At 36.1% G+C, this 16,562-nt stretch overlaps 1 protein-coding gene and 1 non-coding gene across 2 annotated transcripts in view; one reads left to right on the top strand and one right to left on the bottom strand.

Moving 5' to 3' along the window:
* UBR3 (ubiquitin protein ligase E3 component n-recognin 3) overlaps positions 1-16,562 on the bottom strand; it is a 236,238-nt gene that overhangs the window by 150,296 nt on the left and 69,380 nt on the right. The window contains exons 7-10 of the mRNA XM_066345546.1: positions 12,507-12,637; positions 11,099-11,327; positions 3,192-3,371; positions 2,499-2,632 (exon numbers count right to left, since the gene is read on the bottom strand). Of these exons, the coding sequence (XP_066201643.1) occupies positions 2,499-2,632; positions 3,192-3,371; positions 11,099-11,327; positions 12,507-12,637 (674 nt within the window). The remainder of the gene's footprint in view (positions 1-2,498; positions 2,633-3,191; positions 3,372-11,098; positions 11,328-12,506; positions 12,638-16,562) is intronic.
* LOC136379253 (small nucleolar RNA SNORA31) lies at positions 9,289-9,418 on the top strand. The gene has a single exon (XR_010746736.1). It is a non-coding gene; the product is annotated as a small nucleolar RNA SNORA31 (small nucleolar RNA).

Genomic DNA, 16,562 nt, shown 5'->3' with positions numbered 1-16,562 from the left:
GTCGCAACGAAAAACTAATGATTGATGCTTCTCATCTCTCCGTTCCTGTCTGTCTGTCCCTATCTATCCCTCTCTCTGACTCTCTGTGACTCTCTGTCTCTGAAAAAAAAAAATTAGTCCTTATTCAGTGAGAAATTAAAAAAATAAAAATGAATATGAGAAAATTAGAAGTGAACTAAAAAAGAAAGCTCCTGGTTCAGGGAAACTTCCACCAACATTTTCCTCCAATGATCCAGAAGATGACCCAGACCACTGTGTGGGAGTCTCACCTCAAGGTCAAAGTAGAGATGGCAGGACCCATCTTAATGACAAGATGGCTACTGACTGCTTCAGAATCCTAAGGAAGACCTTGTGGATGGACCATGTGACATGGGATATTTAGGATAACATATCAAGTTGAATGTCCAGAGAAGGATTTCAGATGATCATTTGTAAAATCTGGTAACTGGCCTTTTCTTCTATACTGTTGGCTTCCTAAATTTATCTACCCATCTTATTCCCTTGAATGTACTATTTATGTTTAAAGATATGTATGTATGTAAAAAGGAACCACGTATTCTGAGAATTAGTAAAGTAAGAAACATGACTCCGTTAAAATGAAAGAGAAAAGAAAAGAAAGAACATTGCATACTGAGGAATGGTACTCCAATGAAGGTATGGAGACAAGAGGTGAATTATGAGAAACAAGTTAAGGGCAAATTGTGGAGAATCTTAAATGTCTCTATAGAAAACTCACACATTATCCTGGAAACAAATGAGAAGATAAGCAATTTTTAAGCAAAAAAAAAGATATCCACAGAACTTAGAAAAATAACAAGTATTGGTACAGATTACAGTAGAAAAAATATAGAGGCAGGAAAACAAGTTTAAAAATTGCCTTAACAACCCAGATTTTTAAAGTATAGAGGAAAAGAAGTGGAAGGGAGATGTTTCTGGAATAGAAGAGAATTCATAGCATCTCATACAGGTTGAACAAAGCTGGCACAGCAAGAAGAGAAGGTCTGTACATTAGATAACTGCATCATTTAAGACACCAGTAGGCCCTGGCCGGTTGGCTCAGTGGTAGAGCATCAGCCCAGCATATGGATGTCCCAGGTTCAATTCCTAGCCAGGGCACACAGGAGAAGCAACCATCTGCTTCTCCACCCCTCCCTTCTCGCTTTTTTCTCTCTTCCCGTCCCACAGCCACAACTCGATTAGAGCACGCTGGCCTTGGGTGCTGAGGATGGCTCCATGGCCTCTGCCTCAGGCGCTAAGAAGAGCTCGGTTGCTGAGCAACAGTGTTAACACCTCAGATGGGCAGAACATCACCTCCTAGTGGGCTTGCTGAGTGGATATTGGTTGGGGTGCATGCAGGAGTTTGTTTCTGCCTCCCCTCCTCTCACTGAATTAAAAAAAAAAAGATATCATTAAATAACATAAAGGACACCGTATGAACAGATGATTTTAAAAAGTTAGTTAGGGACCTGAGAAAACATGTACCTAAAAGGATTATCTACATGAGTAACCAGAACTGTTGGAAATTTGAACCTGGCTAGACTATAACAAAGTTGTGAGTCATCTGCATTTAGAGACTAGCTGAAGTCATGTGAGAAAATATAAATTTGCTTAAAGAAACACATATACTTAAAGAGTATATAAAAGAGAGCCTCTCAATAACACTGGAAAGGAGAGTAGGCTTTGCTGTCCTTCATTTTGCTTTCCTAAAAAATTTTTTACCCCTAAAAAGGGGTAAAAAATTGACTGAGATGTTCAAATAGTTTAAAATGGGTTGACCAAGTCACCTAAGTAGAAAAAGGCAGAGCCCAACAGAATCCAGGACTTCAAAATATTTCCACTATAAAATCTTGTCATCATACTTTTTGGTACAGGTTAGCAGGTTGGACTTGATGGTATCTACATAGCAAAGTTTTACTCAAGTCCTTAGTTTAAGGATCAGGGGATTCCATTTTTCTGGACTGTTCAAGGATTCTGGAGACCCATCAAACCAATACTTCAAAATACAAAGGTAAAGTATATAATTGTACAGAAAGACGTAAATACATGCAATTACAAATAAGCATTTTCTTACCCAATTATAAGAATTTATGTTGCTGCTATGTTACCCTTAAATTTTTTAATAAACCACTGGAATCTGTATGAAATGTGTACTGATTTTGTGCGTGGTATCTTAAAAGTGTAAACTTTGTTGAGAACTATCCTCATCCCTTGAAAGACAAGATGAATTAGGCAACTAACTGATAATGAGTAAATGAAACAGTAATTATGAATATAGAGACATATTCACAACTAGGGAAGGCTGGAAAGATCTGACAATATAAATGAATTCCAACTTACCTAAGAATAATAATTACTGTCTCAAGTCAGCTTTCACAGAGCTGAGTTCAGAATTAAACACTGCAACATTATTATATACAAGTAAACAAATCAGTGTTCTCACATCTTTTTTTCTTAACTGTTTTAAAGGCAAATATAGAAATTAACAGAAATGAACATACCCTAACTTTACAATGTGATAAAAGCCCCCACATTGGCTGTGCACAGGCCTCAAGTTCAGCAGCAAAGGCAGCATAGTAGGTCTGAGACTCAAATTCCACATGCTCATTGAGTTCTCGCTTGTTTAAGTTCATACCTTGCAAAAATTAAAACAGATATAAGTCTTGCTAAATAAAAAGATTTCATATTAAAAATCAAATAAAATATTTCCTACTATGACATATTCTAATATACACACTAATGGCAATATGTATAGAAATAAGTAAATTATTAAAAATACAATAATCTAGTCAGTCCATTTGGAACTCTTTACAAACTAGGTTTTCTTAAAAACACTTTGTAAATTGTCATTACGTAACATAATATATTAAGTAAAAAATTCAAAACTATTTTAATTGATGCTAGTTAAAATTTTTATTAAAGCATTATGAATCTTCATGGAGAAAAATACTTCTTGGTTTAAAATACTAAAAATAATCACATTCTTATTGTTTCCTTTTTAATATTTTGACATTTTCATAACTGATATATTTTCATGAATATTTTATTAAAGTACTTACAAATATCAATTAATTCAAATGAGACATTTCAAATGTATCCTGAATGATGTGCTATTATCTTTTAATTAGTATTTGATAGTTCTGCATTAGGCATTTTTTAAACTAAAGAAATTAACAAAAAATTAAAATTCATACCTTGAAAGAAAGAGACAAAGTTCATCCATGTAACTAATAAACCATGGTCCTCCAAAAATCTCTTAGCCACACTTTGATGAGAAAGGATATTAATAAAATCACTGACAAGAGGCCAGTAAGTGTTATTCTTCAGTAATGCTTCTCCACAGTTCACAACCACATGTAAACTATTTTCTTCATCTAAAACAGACACACAGAGCCCAAAAAATCAGTTTTTCAAAAACTTTCCAATGATACAGATTATATACATTTTAGAATCAGAGACATCTAAATTCAAACCCCAGCCTGCCATTTAATAATACTTAGATGGCTTTAACCATGTTTACTTAGACTCTGAATCAATTTCCACATATGTGAAATAAAAAATGACCCATCTTAAGTGAATTAAACAAAATGTTAACATAATTCTTAGTACATTATTATAATAATCTTTATCACATGTCCAACATAATACATGATATTGAACTATGTTTATAAAACCATATTATTTTCTTGATTCTAATGACATAATGCAATATTTCAGTCCCAATCACTAAGATATTTTTATTGCTAGATTAATCTCATTCCATATCAGCAGTCAAATCTGTAAATTAAGCGATATATATTTAATTGCTTTCTTCTATTCAAAGAATATGTAAATACAATTTTAGTTCAGTATTTCAAAAATGAAAAAACAGAAAACACACATAAACTTCTTCAGCCTTAAAACAATCCTCAAAATTTAAATATATTGTTGAAGAAGGTATTTATACTTACACAAAACCTTTACTATTAGAATTTATCATATACATGCATTAACTTTCTTAATCTATTCTAATTTAACTGATTCACTAGACAATCCCCACTCCCACTGTAAAATACACTAATAACCATAATACACAAAATGCTCAAAGCTAGCAGCCTATTCCCTAGGACACAGCCAAATATGCTTAGCCAGAGTTAGTTTTTGTTTGTGTTCATGCAAAGTGTTTATTATTATAAGAAATTTTAAATTAAAATAAATAAATTGATGAAATGTGAAAGCATAAAGAGAAACATTACAAAAAGATGAGCAGAAGTTTTTGAGAGACAATAAAAGCCTGAGAAAATGGCCCTGGCCGGTTGGCTCAGCGGTAGAGCGTCGGCCTGGCGTGTGGGGGACCCGGGTTCGATTCCCGGCCAGGGCACATAGGAGAAGCGCCCATTTGCTTCTCCACCCCACCTTCCTTCCTCTCTGTCTCTCTCTTCCCCTCCCGCAGCCCAGGCTCCATTGGAGCAAAGATGGCCCGGGCGCTGGGGATGGCTCCTTGGTCTCTGCCCCAGGCGCTAGAGTGGCTCTGGTCGCGGCAGAGCGACCCCCGGGAGGGGCAGAGCATCGCCCCCTGGTGGGCAGAGCATCGCCCCTGGTGGGCGTGCCGGGTGGATCCCGGTCAGGCGCATGCGGGAGTCTGGCTGTCTCTCCCCGTTTCCAGCTTCAGAAAAATAAAAAAAAATAAAAAAGCCTGAGAAAATGCTAAAAAATCTTGGAGGAAAAAAATCAAAAAAGCCTAGAAAGATTTTTACACAGAGATTGCTTCATTAAGAATGTTCCTGCCCTGGCCGGTTGGCTCAGCGGTAGAGCGTAGGCCTAGCGTGCGGAGGACCCGGGTTCGATTCCGGCCAGGGCAAGCGTGCCGCGCTTTCCTCTTTGCCTCTCTCTTCCCCTCCCGCAGCCAAGGCTCCATTGGAGCAAAGATGGCCCGGCGCTGGGGATGGCTCCTTGGCCTCTGCCTCAGGTGCTAGAGTGGCTCTGGTCGCAACATGGCGACGCCCAGGATGGGCAGAGCATCGCCCCCTGGTGGGCAGAGCGTCGCCCCATGGTGGGCGTGCCAGGTGGATCCTGGTCGGGCGCATGCGGGAGTCTGTCTGACTGTCTCTCCCTGTTTCCAGCTTCAGAAAAATGAAAAAAAAAAAAAAGATCTCATGTTCCTATTCTAGTTTAAAGAAACTGAAACTAAAAATCATAGATGCTTTATGGTGCCAAAGAAACCATACCTTAAAAATGTTTTGCCCAGAATTAAAAGATTGGACAATAAACATGCATTTCTGTGTTTTAAGTTAAAATGCACTATTTAAGATAATGTATCACTTTTTAATGATTCCTCACTTTAAACAACATTTACAGCTAATCACCTACTTTGTCACACTCATCAGTGAGGAGGGCTTCTACTGAAATTTTTTATTTCTATAAATTAAATTTGGGATTCGGTCCATGAAGTTATCTTACCCAACCCTTGATTTTTTTTTGATTTTTTTTTTTTTTTTTTTTTTTTGTATTTTTCTGAAGCTGGAAACAGGGAGAAACAGTCAGACAGACTCCCGCATGTGCCCGACCGGGATCCACCCGGCATGCCCACCACCGGCAACGCTCTGCCCACCAGGGGGCGATGCTCTGCCCCTCCGGGGCGTCGCTATGCCGAGACCAGAGCCACTCTAGCACCTGGGGCAGAGGCCAAGGAGCCATCCCCAGCGCCCGGGCCATCTTTGCTCCAATGGAGCCTGGGCTGCGGGAGGGGAAGAGAGAGACAGAGAGGAAGGAAGGGGGGGGTGGAGAAGCAAATGGGCGCTTCTCCTATGTGCCCTGGCCGGGAATCGAACCCGGGTCCCCCACACGCCAGGCCGACGCTCTACCGCTGAGCCAACCGGCCAGGGCCCAACCCTTGATTTTTAATATGAATACTTGCTTTCCTTTAGCAATATTTATATGTTTTAATTTTTGCAAGGTATGAAAAAAAGTAAGAATTCAATGAGCATGTAGACTTTGAGTCTCAGTCCTACTACGCTGCCTTTGCTACTGAACTTGAGGCCAGTGTGAGGCTCTTATCACACTGACATTTAAGTGAAGTATGCTCTCTTTTAGTGCTCTCAACATAGTGAGAGGGAATAACTGAATGAGGGATAGGGTGTAAGGGCTTTCTATCAATTACCCACACCTGAAATCCAGAGAAGCCCACTGACTGACAACTATTGCCACTGTGAGTTGGTGAGCCATTAATATTGATGAAACAGTGCTTAGAGATGCTGGGATTTAAAAATATATACCTATTTAAATATTCATCACTCTTCTATTTAATTAAAACCAGAGAATAAATAAGCAGAATATAATTACTCAAAATCACTATTTCTTGACACTGCTTTAAATATTACTGTTCTTGTGAAAAACACCTTGGAATCTTTAATGAAACAATTAGGAGTTCTATTTTTTTACCCAAGTACTTTTGTCACTATAAAGATAGAAAACAATGATTCAGTGCTAAATGAGAGTCAATCATCAACAATTATTTATTGAGCACCTACTGAGAACTAAGCAACCTATTAAGATCTATGAATAAGCGGTAAATAAATCAAGATTTGTATAATCTCTCTCCTCACTAAGATTTAAATCCAAGAAGACATTGTATGATAGGGGCTATAACAGAACAGTACAGGAAGTCATAAGATCAAATAAAATTAGTCTACAATTCAGGACAAGACTCTCCAAGGAAGTGATATTTAAACTGAGATATACAAATAAAAATAAAAATAAACTGAGATATACAGAATAAGGCAGAAATTAGGATCAGCCAAATAAACCAGTGATGGGGGAGAAAATGGTGCTCTAGGTAGACAAAGCTGTATTTAAAAAAAAGATAAAATCACTGAGACAATGCAAAGATTTGGTGGCACAAATGAGGCTACAGAGCCTTAAAATCAGCTTCACGGGTTTGGAGTTCATGTAAAGAAAATGGCAAGCCACTGGAAGGTGGCAGGGTGGTAAGAAGTGGGACATGGCCTGACCAGGTGGTGGCGCAGTGGATACAGCATTGGACTGGGATGCCGAGGACCCAGGTTTGAGACCCCGAGGTCGCCAGCTTGAGCGCGGGCTCATCTGGTTTGAGCAAAAGCTCACCAGCTTGGACCCAAGGTCGCTGGCTCGAGCAAGGGGTTACTCGGTCTGCTGAAGGCCCGTGGTCAGGGCACATATGAGAAAGCAATCAATGAACAACTAAGGTGTCGCAATGTGCAACGAAAAACTAATGATTGATGCTTCTCATCTCTCTCTGTTCCTGTCTGTCCCTATCTATCCTTCTCTCTGTCTCCGTAAAAAAATAAAAATAAATAAAAAGAAGTGGGACACGATAAGATGTGCAGTAGGGAGGGTGATAAAGAAGGGTGGTGATAACTAGTGGTAGAAGACGAGAGATAACAATGGCTTGAACTACAATGGTAGCATGAAGATACAGAGATAAAGAGAAATGGCTACTCTAAGATGTCTAGAAGGTGTAAAAGATAGACTTGGTGATGTTCATCATATCTGCAAGGAACAACAAGAAATCCAAAATGACTCCTAGGTTTGTAGGTTGGGCAACTGTGCAAATGGTTAGACAGTGGCACCAAAACACAGACCTGTGACAGACACACACACACACACACACACACACGATAACAAAAAATAAGCAGGCTTGACAGAGAGATAATGAGTTTTATTGTGGACATAGTGTGTTTGAGGTGTTTATAGACATCCAAAGAATATAATTCAATAAACAGTTTGATATGCGGGACAGAAGAACAATCAATCTGGGATTTCTAGCAACTACAGACACTCCCGTTGTTACGCAACACATGATTTTAAGTTCCATTTTACACAAACTGTTTGATAAGGGAAACTATAAAGTTTCAGAAATATGAAAAGTTATGGGTTATGTTTAGAGTCACAAAGTGGTATGCTGTGGAAATGAATACAACAATTTGAAAATGTCAGATAGGGATCATGTATTACCAGAGGTTTTTCCCTTTTACTCTTCAGCTATTGCTGTGGTCTGAATTCTCATTGTATCAGCTCCGGTATTTACTAACAGCATAGACAAAACTTTCAAATATTGTCTACAGACAATTTATGCAAAAGCTAGATAGAGACTGTCAAAAAAAAAAAAGCACAGAGATACTGTTATAATATCTGTGGCTAGGTGTGTGTGTGTGTGTGTGTGTGTGTGTGTGTGTGTGTGTGTGTGTAAAAGCATTTTGAGAGAGAAAGAGAGTCAAAGAGATAGGAAGGGAGAGAGAGGGTGAGAAGCATCAACTCATAGTTACTTTCACTTTAGTTGTGCATGAATTGCTTTTCGCACATGCCTTGACCAAGGCGAGCCAATGTCCCCTTCTTCAAGCCAGGGATCTTGGGCTTTTCACACCAGCAACCTTCAGGCTCAAGCTGGCGAGCTTTGGGATGGTGTGGATGATTCCCCCACTCAAGCCAGCAACCCCATGCTGACGAGCCCACTCTCAGAGCCAGCAACCTCAGAGTTGCCAACCAGCAACCTCACTGTTCCAGGCTGACGCATTATCCACTGCACCACCACTGGTCAGGCTGTGGCTAGTTGTATTTAATATATTTAAAGTTCATTCCGATACTACTCATGTAAAAATGGGAGAAACTTACAGAGCTTTTAGAAAACCAGTAAATATTTATCATGAAATGTTATGCTACTTTTAAAAGAGGGAAAAACACCCTAGCGCTAAAGATAATTTTAGACCTTGGCTAAGAAATAATAATTTTTAAAAATAATAATTATAATGTAATTTACTGCTAGGAAAAAAATACACTTGTTTTTAAAGATCTTAGAAAAGCTACTTATAACTATTTAGCTACTAAAAAATTCAACTTGTGCAAGAATTTCCAGGACAGACCAATTTCCAGCATTAGATCTATATATCTATCCATATCTATATCTATCTATATCTATATCTATCTATATATGATATATATTAAATAAGATCTGCAATATGAGTTTACAAAATATGGGGAAAGTGAGAAGAGCAGAGACACCAGGATCAAGTGCCAAGAAATACCAATACAGAAAAGAGCAGAGTATGAACAGTGTGAAATGCTTCTGAAAATCAAATAAGATAAGGTCCAAAGGGCAACCATATAATTTATTACATAAACTGGAACTCTTTTGAAAGTAGAAAAGATTGTATTAATGACTATGTCAGAACAATTTTGGACTGTTCTGGGAACACAGGACATGTGCCCACTGGAATCATGAACAGTTTTGTAAAAAACAACAGAATGATGGACACAGACAATAGGTTAAGGTGGGTCCTGCATCCATTGATAAACCTTGAACAGTCTGATGCTGTTGTTTTGGTTTGCACTAGGATACAAAAGAAAAATATCCCTGTGTTTTCTGTGTGTCTTTTAGGGGGCCCACATTGATTAGGGGACTACATCTGCAGAAGGAAAAAAAAATAGATTGAGGTCAGTTAATTAGTGATCAGAAGAAAATAAATGTAAAAACTCTATCCATAAAGCTGGCTATGGAAAAATAATGGGAGGCAAACTCTTACACACCTTCTTCCCAAAAATTCTTCTTTAAAATCCAAAAACAAGTCATAAAGAGTAAGTACAGCTAAATCAAAAAAATAGACTCCTACAGCTAGACCATTTTTCAAGACAACAGACTCCAAAGTCTTTTCAAAGGACATATACTTCTAAATTTAAAAAGGTTTCTAGTTTATAAATTAAAAGATTTTCTTTTAAAAAAGAGCAATATATGTAGCTAAATTTCTATGAAAGAAAAGGTCACCTTAGATGAAGATAAAAAACTATAATACAAAGTAGCTTTTACATTTTTCTTTACATAAGTAAAGAGGTATTGATTACTGTAAATAATGTATTAAGCTACCACTATACCTACAGTGGTAAGACAGAGTCACATAGTGGACAAATCTATGAGTTTTGAAGTCAGACACCCAAGCTTACCACTTTACAGATGTAAAGCAATAAATCACTGACTTCAACTCCCTAAGCCATAATTGTCTCACCTATAAGATGGAGAAAAAAAATACTTATGAGATAATACATATACACTACTGAGAAAAGAGCACGGCATATAGTGAGTGCTCAAAACATGATAGCTATCATTATTACTAACTAGCTATTATTATATATAAGGCATTGTCCCCTGCACTGGGAATGTGTCCATTTTCAGGCTATGGTATCATATCTGAAAACAGACAATCAGTATAGAGAGAAAATAGGAGCTGATATGCAGAAGGAGGCAATAGTGGCACTAAGCAAGTCTCAACTACAGAAAATAGAAAGGTCCTAAAATTTAATTTGAAGTACTATTTGTTGTTATTTTTAAAATTTAACTCCAGGTGCCAACAAGAGAAAACACAGTCCTATCAATGTTAGCCTGGCTGTGTCATGGTGAAGTACAAAGATTCTGACATCAAGAGACAAGAAGTCTTTCTTGGCTCTGTCATTTACTAGCATTATATTCTATAGCAAATTATTTAATTTCCCTAAGCCTCCATTTACTCATTAAAATGGGAATAGTAATAATGTCAATCTCAGAGACTTGTTCAGAAGCTGAACTAAAACGAAATATAAATAGTATTAACAGAGTGCCTTGTACATAGCAAACACTCAAATAATATAAATTATTACAGGGAGATAAAGTTAAAATGAAAGACCACATAGAAGTGAGAATGTGATAAGGTCCTAGAAATATATGGCAATTTGAGGAGTATCAACAATCTCACTATGGGAAGATTTCCAACTTTTAAATTGTAAAAAGTATGGACACATAGACATGTCTGAGGCTGAGAGCAACAAATTTATGATAAAAAAAAATAAGAACATGTCTAATAAGAAAATGTTTAAATAAATTATATTAAAGTCATATAATATTAATGCCAACAATAATTAGGACACATTCTTGACATGTACACTATGGTATCACATTTTAAGTATGTATGTATATACATAAATATATTAATATCATATAAAATGACAGAAAGTATTAATTATTTGTGAATAACAAAACTACAGGTGGTTTTTAAAGTTTTTCTTTAAATTTTATTCAGAATACTAATAATAAAACTAAAGTGAAAATAATTGCGTTTACCTTGTAGCTCACTTTTAATAAGGCAACTTTCCATCATGTATAATAGCACAGTAACCATAATATCCAGCAGCTGACATTCTTCTGTTACCTGTCTGGCTAGCTCCTCATTGCTGAACAACTGAACACTAATATGCACAATTCTGTTAGACATTGTGTCTGATTCATGACTTTTCTTCAGTGTTTTCATAATGAAAGCATAATGCTGAACAAAAGTTTTTGTAAAAGCAACCTGTAAATTTTTTAAATAGAAGAAAAAGACACGTCAGTTTAACTTTGACTTTTTATAACACATTTTCCAATATATACTAGCATTTTAAACTATTATTAGTTTGTGATGATGTCCAGGGTAATTGAAAAAATAATTTCAATGATGATGGCAGTCTTAAGTCACTTTTCCTCATGTAGGACACATTTTTTGGAACATTAGTAAAATACTTTGATGGTTAAAAAAAATTAATGGGCATTTTAAATTATTAAAATTTTAAAGCAATTACAAATACTATGGTTTAAAATACAAATTTTCACTGTGCTCATGAGTCAATCAATTTCTTGTTAAATATATGTCTTTGTTCTGTGATACCTAGTTTAACAACAAAATCTAAAGTCTCAGCTAAAAACTATCATAGATTTCACATAACAAGTGAATCAATGAGATTACTACAAAAGAAAATCTTCTCCTATTTGATCTGAAAGCTGACCACTAATCTGAATAAATATTCTTTCTGTTTAACATGTACATTTCCTCTGCTGTTTTCTTAAGCAGGTATAAAGACACAAAACAATGGCATTATTTAAGTGTCACTCCTAAAGAGGCCTTATTACCTAAGCCATAAAAGGAACTACAGAGTGATTCATTTTCTTTTCATACACTAGGCTGTGTCACTTTGCCATAACTACTGTATATATTGGTAACAGGTGGGGCCAGACACTCTGGGACTAGAGACTACACCTACCTACATGTGTTCATGATTCAATTTCTGTTCTGTGTTTAACTTGACGGCCAACAGCTACTAATCTCACGTTTTCCCATGCCTAACCCCACAATCTAAATTCAGTTACCCCCATTACACATGCTCACGTTCTCCTTCAAGGAATTTACTACAATTTGTAACAAATAATATTTATTTGTCACCCAGCATTCCCTTTGGATCAAGTTCCATGCAGAAAGGCAACCCTTAGGAATTCTGCTTAATAGTGGTGCTTTGCCACAGATCTTTGATACTGTGCTTTTTCTTCAGACCCTGTGCTGGCAACAGAGGAAGCTAATGCTCTTTCATAGTGTTATATCTGTCCTCAAAGCTACAGAACAATAAGCCACAGCTGAGAAATATATTAAAAAGGTTTAGTAATGAAAAGGCAAAGAAAGAGGAGCAAAGCTCAGAGAGGAAGGGAAAAAATATGTAAATACCTTATACTCTTGATCTGGAAGCATATTGAGTAAAAAAGTTACCATCTTCTGTGGGAATTCATACTTTATAGTCCAAAACAATAGTTCTTCTAGAAAACTTTTATGTTTCAAAACATCCATTATGGATTGATCTGCATAAGAAAAAAATTTAATGATTTAAGTTCATCTCATTCGATTACTATAATTAATAACCCATCAACCTCAAACACCTAAATATTTCTAAACATTAAGGATACTTGTTCAATAATTCAATGATAATACTGACAATATCAATCTAGGTTTCAATAATCTCCACAGTATATAAATAATGATATTTAATCCTTATATTTTAATATAAAGCAGTTACTAAAAAAATAAGTAATTACTTGTCTTTAAATTTAAGCCATTTAGCCTAACCAGGAGGTGGCGCAGTGGATAGAGCGTCGGACTGGGATGCAGGAGGACCCAGGTTCGAGACCCCAGGATAGTCAGCTTGAGCATGGGCTCATCTGGCTTGAGCAAAAAAGCTCACGAGCATGGACCCAAGGTCACTGGCTCGAGCGGGGGGTTACTCAGTCTGCTGAAGGCCCACGGTCATGGCACATATGAGAAAGCAATCAATGAACAACTACGATGTCGCAACGAAAAACTGATGATTGATGCTTTTCATCTCTCTCCGTTCCTGTCTGTCTGTCCCTATCTATGCCTCTATCTGACTCTCTCTCTGTCCCTGTAAAAAAAATAAAATAAAATAATTAAAAAAATTTTTAAAAAAAGAAAAAAAATTTAAGCCATTTGTCTAAAATTTCTAAGATCAACATAATTATCTTACTAAAACAATATTCATGATACCTAATTTAAAATAGTAAAAATGATTTTAGGTTAAAAACATACTATTACGAACATAAAGTCCAAAGTTATCTAAATTTTTAATTTTTTAAAAAAAGGAAAATCTTCATAAATTCAATATATTTCTTCAAAATTATCCTTCATAAATGAAATACTTACTTCACCAGATAAAATAACTACTAATGCAATGCTTACTGTAGTATATAGAAGCATTTACTTTTTCTAGTAAAAATATACTAGGAAAAGTATAAAGAGCGTTAAATATGCTTATTTGAACTGGACTCAAGATGCCCTCTTCATTCATACAGTGACCCTTTATAATAAAGGTATTAAAAGAGGGATAAAATTATCTTCTAGAAAGCCTATTTCTAAGGTTAAGTGTCACTCCTTGAAGACTAGACTGTCTCCTGCTAATCTCTGAATCCTTGCCAAGCTTAGTCAACAGAAAGGTGTCAACATGTAGATCAGCGGTTCTCAACCTGTGGGTCGCGACCCCGGCGGGGGTCGAACGACCAAAACACAGGTTGAGAACCGCTGATGTAGATGATGAACTGAGTATTTTTAATACTTTAGCTATTTCTTTCTCTAATTTTTTCTGCAAAATGAACTCGACAATTCTGACAATCTCTGTTGGAGCAAATGATCTTGAGTTACTGTTATGAATCATCGGCTCTATATCAGAACATCAAAAGGATATAGAAAAAAAAGAATACAGCAAGTATCAACTGTGAATGGACTGGTTCAGTGATGGTGTGTGCTTAAAATTAGAGTTAGATGCTAGATGAGAGATTTAAAAGAACAGGGTCACATGCACCAAAATACGCAGGTACAGCTACATTAAAGTTCAAATTGTCTTGCAGGATAACCTTGTAGAGTTTTTTTCAATTAACCCCACCCAATTTCACAGTTCTTCTATTATTGAGTAATGTGTTCATATCACATCTCCCTCAGGTAATACATCTAAAAGAGTAACAATAAACTCAGTATGTCATCACCTATGATTCTTCTATAAAATATTCTGAATTTAATAAGGCTTGACTAGTTCTTATTAAACAGAACTTGAGCCCAATTTTTCATTAGTAATTAATAACCCATTATTCTATTATTCTGGAGACACTATGATTTTAACAATAGCAAGGCAAAAGTATCTACCAATCCCCTATCTAGCTCCCTCATAATGATGCCTTCAATATAAGCATAATGTAATAGGAGTAAAAATATAAATATGGTTATGCTGTACTTTATTAGAAACTAATTATTATTATCTCAATCTCAGAATTTACTACTTGTCAAACAGGAATTTATTCCTCCTGAAACAGATCATTACCAGGATATGGAAATAATTTAAAAACAGAAGTAAACCAGTATTGCAAGAAATAGGTAAGATATATTCAAAGACACACACTAACAGATTCAAAGACAAAAAGTAATAAAATTAGGACCCAAGATAATCATGTGGCAGAAATGTAAAGATTATAATTAAATATTAGAATATAATCCACAGCATATTGCTGAAACCAATTTAATTCTCACAATTCACTTGGCACTAACATGATTGAAAATTTCAAGACTACAAAAATAAATAAATAAAGCCCTCACAGATAAGTGCTTCATCACATACAAAGCTGAACAAAACTAGTAGCATTAATTTTAGAATTCATAGTTATAACTGCAAAATCACATTAGCAAAATGAAAAGCACTTAAGAGAAAAGCTACATCAACCTTGTTTCAAATAAATGAAGCAATCCAAATGCACCAGAAAAGTTGTGCCTTCTACTAAAATATTAATCACTACAGTTTATGTACAATTCCATTTTTTTTTCATCTTCAGAACCCCTCCCAAAATGCCTCCTGTAATAGTCTTCATTATTATACTTTAAATGGGTGATGTTGAATTTCCCAAGATATTTAAAGCACAAGTTATATGGTTTTTATGGTATGTTGTGGAAATGTGATTAGAAATGCTTCCATTAGTTATATGACTATTTACCTCTAAAATCTTGATTCAATTGTCATGATTGTACAATGTCTAAACTACCTTGAACCAAATTTTAAAAAGAAATTTTTGAAGAATCAGCATATGGCGTAAATGCATGAGTAAGGTTAAAATTTTAATCAGACAGCAGAGTCCAGGCTCTGCAACTTACTACCATGATAATCTTGGCCATGTTAGCAGCAGTCCTCTAGGTCTCAATTTCTTTATCCTTAAAATTTAGGTTTTGAGAATAGGCAGTGATGTGTTTAGCACAGTGCCTCACCTCTTGCTTATCATTGTGTATTTTATTTTCAGCTCACTTTCAGACTGTTGAAGCAAATTCTTACACAAATAAACCCCTCTCCAGATTTCAGATATTCTTTGAAAAAAAAGCAACAGTCACTTTGTTAAACCACCAGGGTCTCCTAATTCAAAAAGCCATTTCTGGTCTGACCTGTGGTGGCGCAATGGATATAGCATTGGCCTGGAATGCTGAGGTCCCCAGTTCAAAACCCCAGGCTTGCCAGGTCAAGCCACATACAAGAAGCAAATACTATGAGTTGATGTTTCCAGCTCCTCGTCCCTTTCTCTCTCTCCTCTCTAAAATCAATAGATCTTAAAAAAGAAAGAAAGCCATTTCTTTCATGTACATATGTAAACTAAAAATTGAAACTGATCAACTACTTCTTATCTTAGAGAAGTAAAGACAATCCAATACCAAATGCAAAAATTCAGGATAAAAACAAACGAACTTCAACTTTTAGTCTGCACAAAAAGTTCCTTCAGCCAGAGTTTATCAGGCTGAAGAAAAACAATGTCCTCTTACACCATAACAGGTATTTTCTGAGCATCCCTAAAGCTTAAACTCAAGCATGTGCCTAATAATCTGCCCCAACTCAGATGTGTCTAAAGGACTCAGGTAAAACACTGACAACTCAAGTAAGCCAAAGGGCATGGGGTTTGTAATTTTCTTCAGACATCACAGATTCTCTGCTAAGCTTGGAAGAAAGCAAGCATGTATGTATGTGTGCATCCTGGACTGCAGACCGTATTTCTGGTCTTTTGCTAACAGTCCAAAAGTTAAATGCATGACAGCCAAAGTAAAGCTAAGAACAGACTTACAAAATGAGCCTCAACTGAAACTACCTGCTTGTCCACCTTTCCAAGCAGTTCTAAATAGTCTACAAGATATACTTGATCTGCCCCAGAAGTAAGAAACTTCTCTTCATCAAAATATTATTTTAACCCCTGA

The sequence above is a fragment of the Saccopteryx leptura genome, chromosome 7 (assembly GCF_036850995.1).
Source record: "Saccopteryx leptura isolate mSacLep1 chromosome 7, mSacLep1_pri_phased_curated, whole genome shotgun sequence".
NCBI classification, from domain to species: Eukaryota; Metazoa; Chordata; class Mammalia; order Chiroptera; family Emballonuridae; genus Saccopteryx; species Saccopteryx leptura.
Note: the sequence above shows the minus strand (reverse complement) of the source record. Positions and strands in the feature narration are given on the sequence as shown.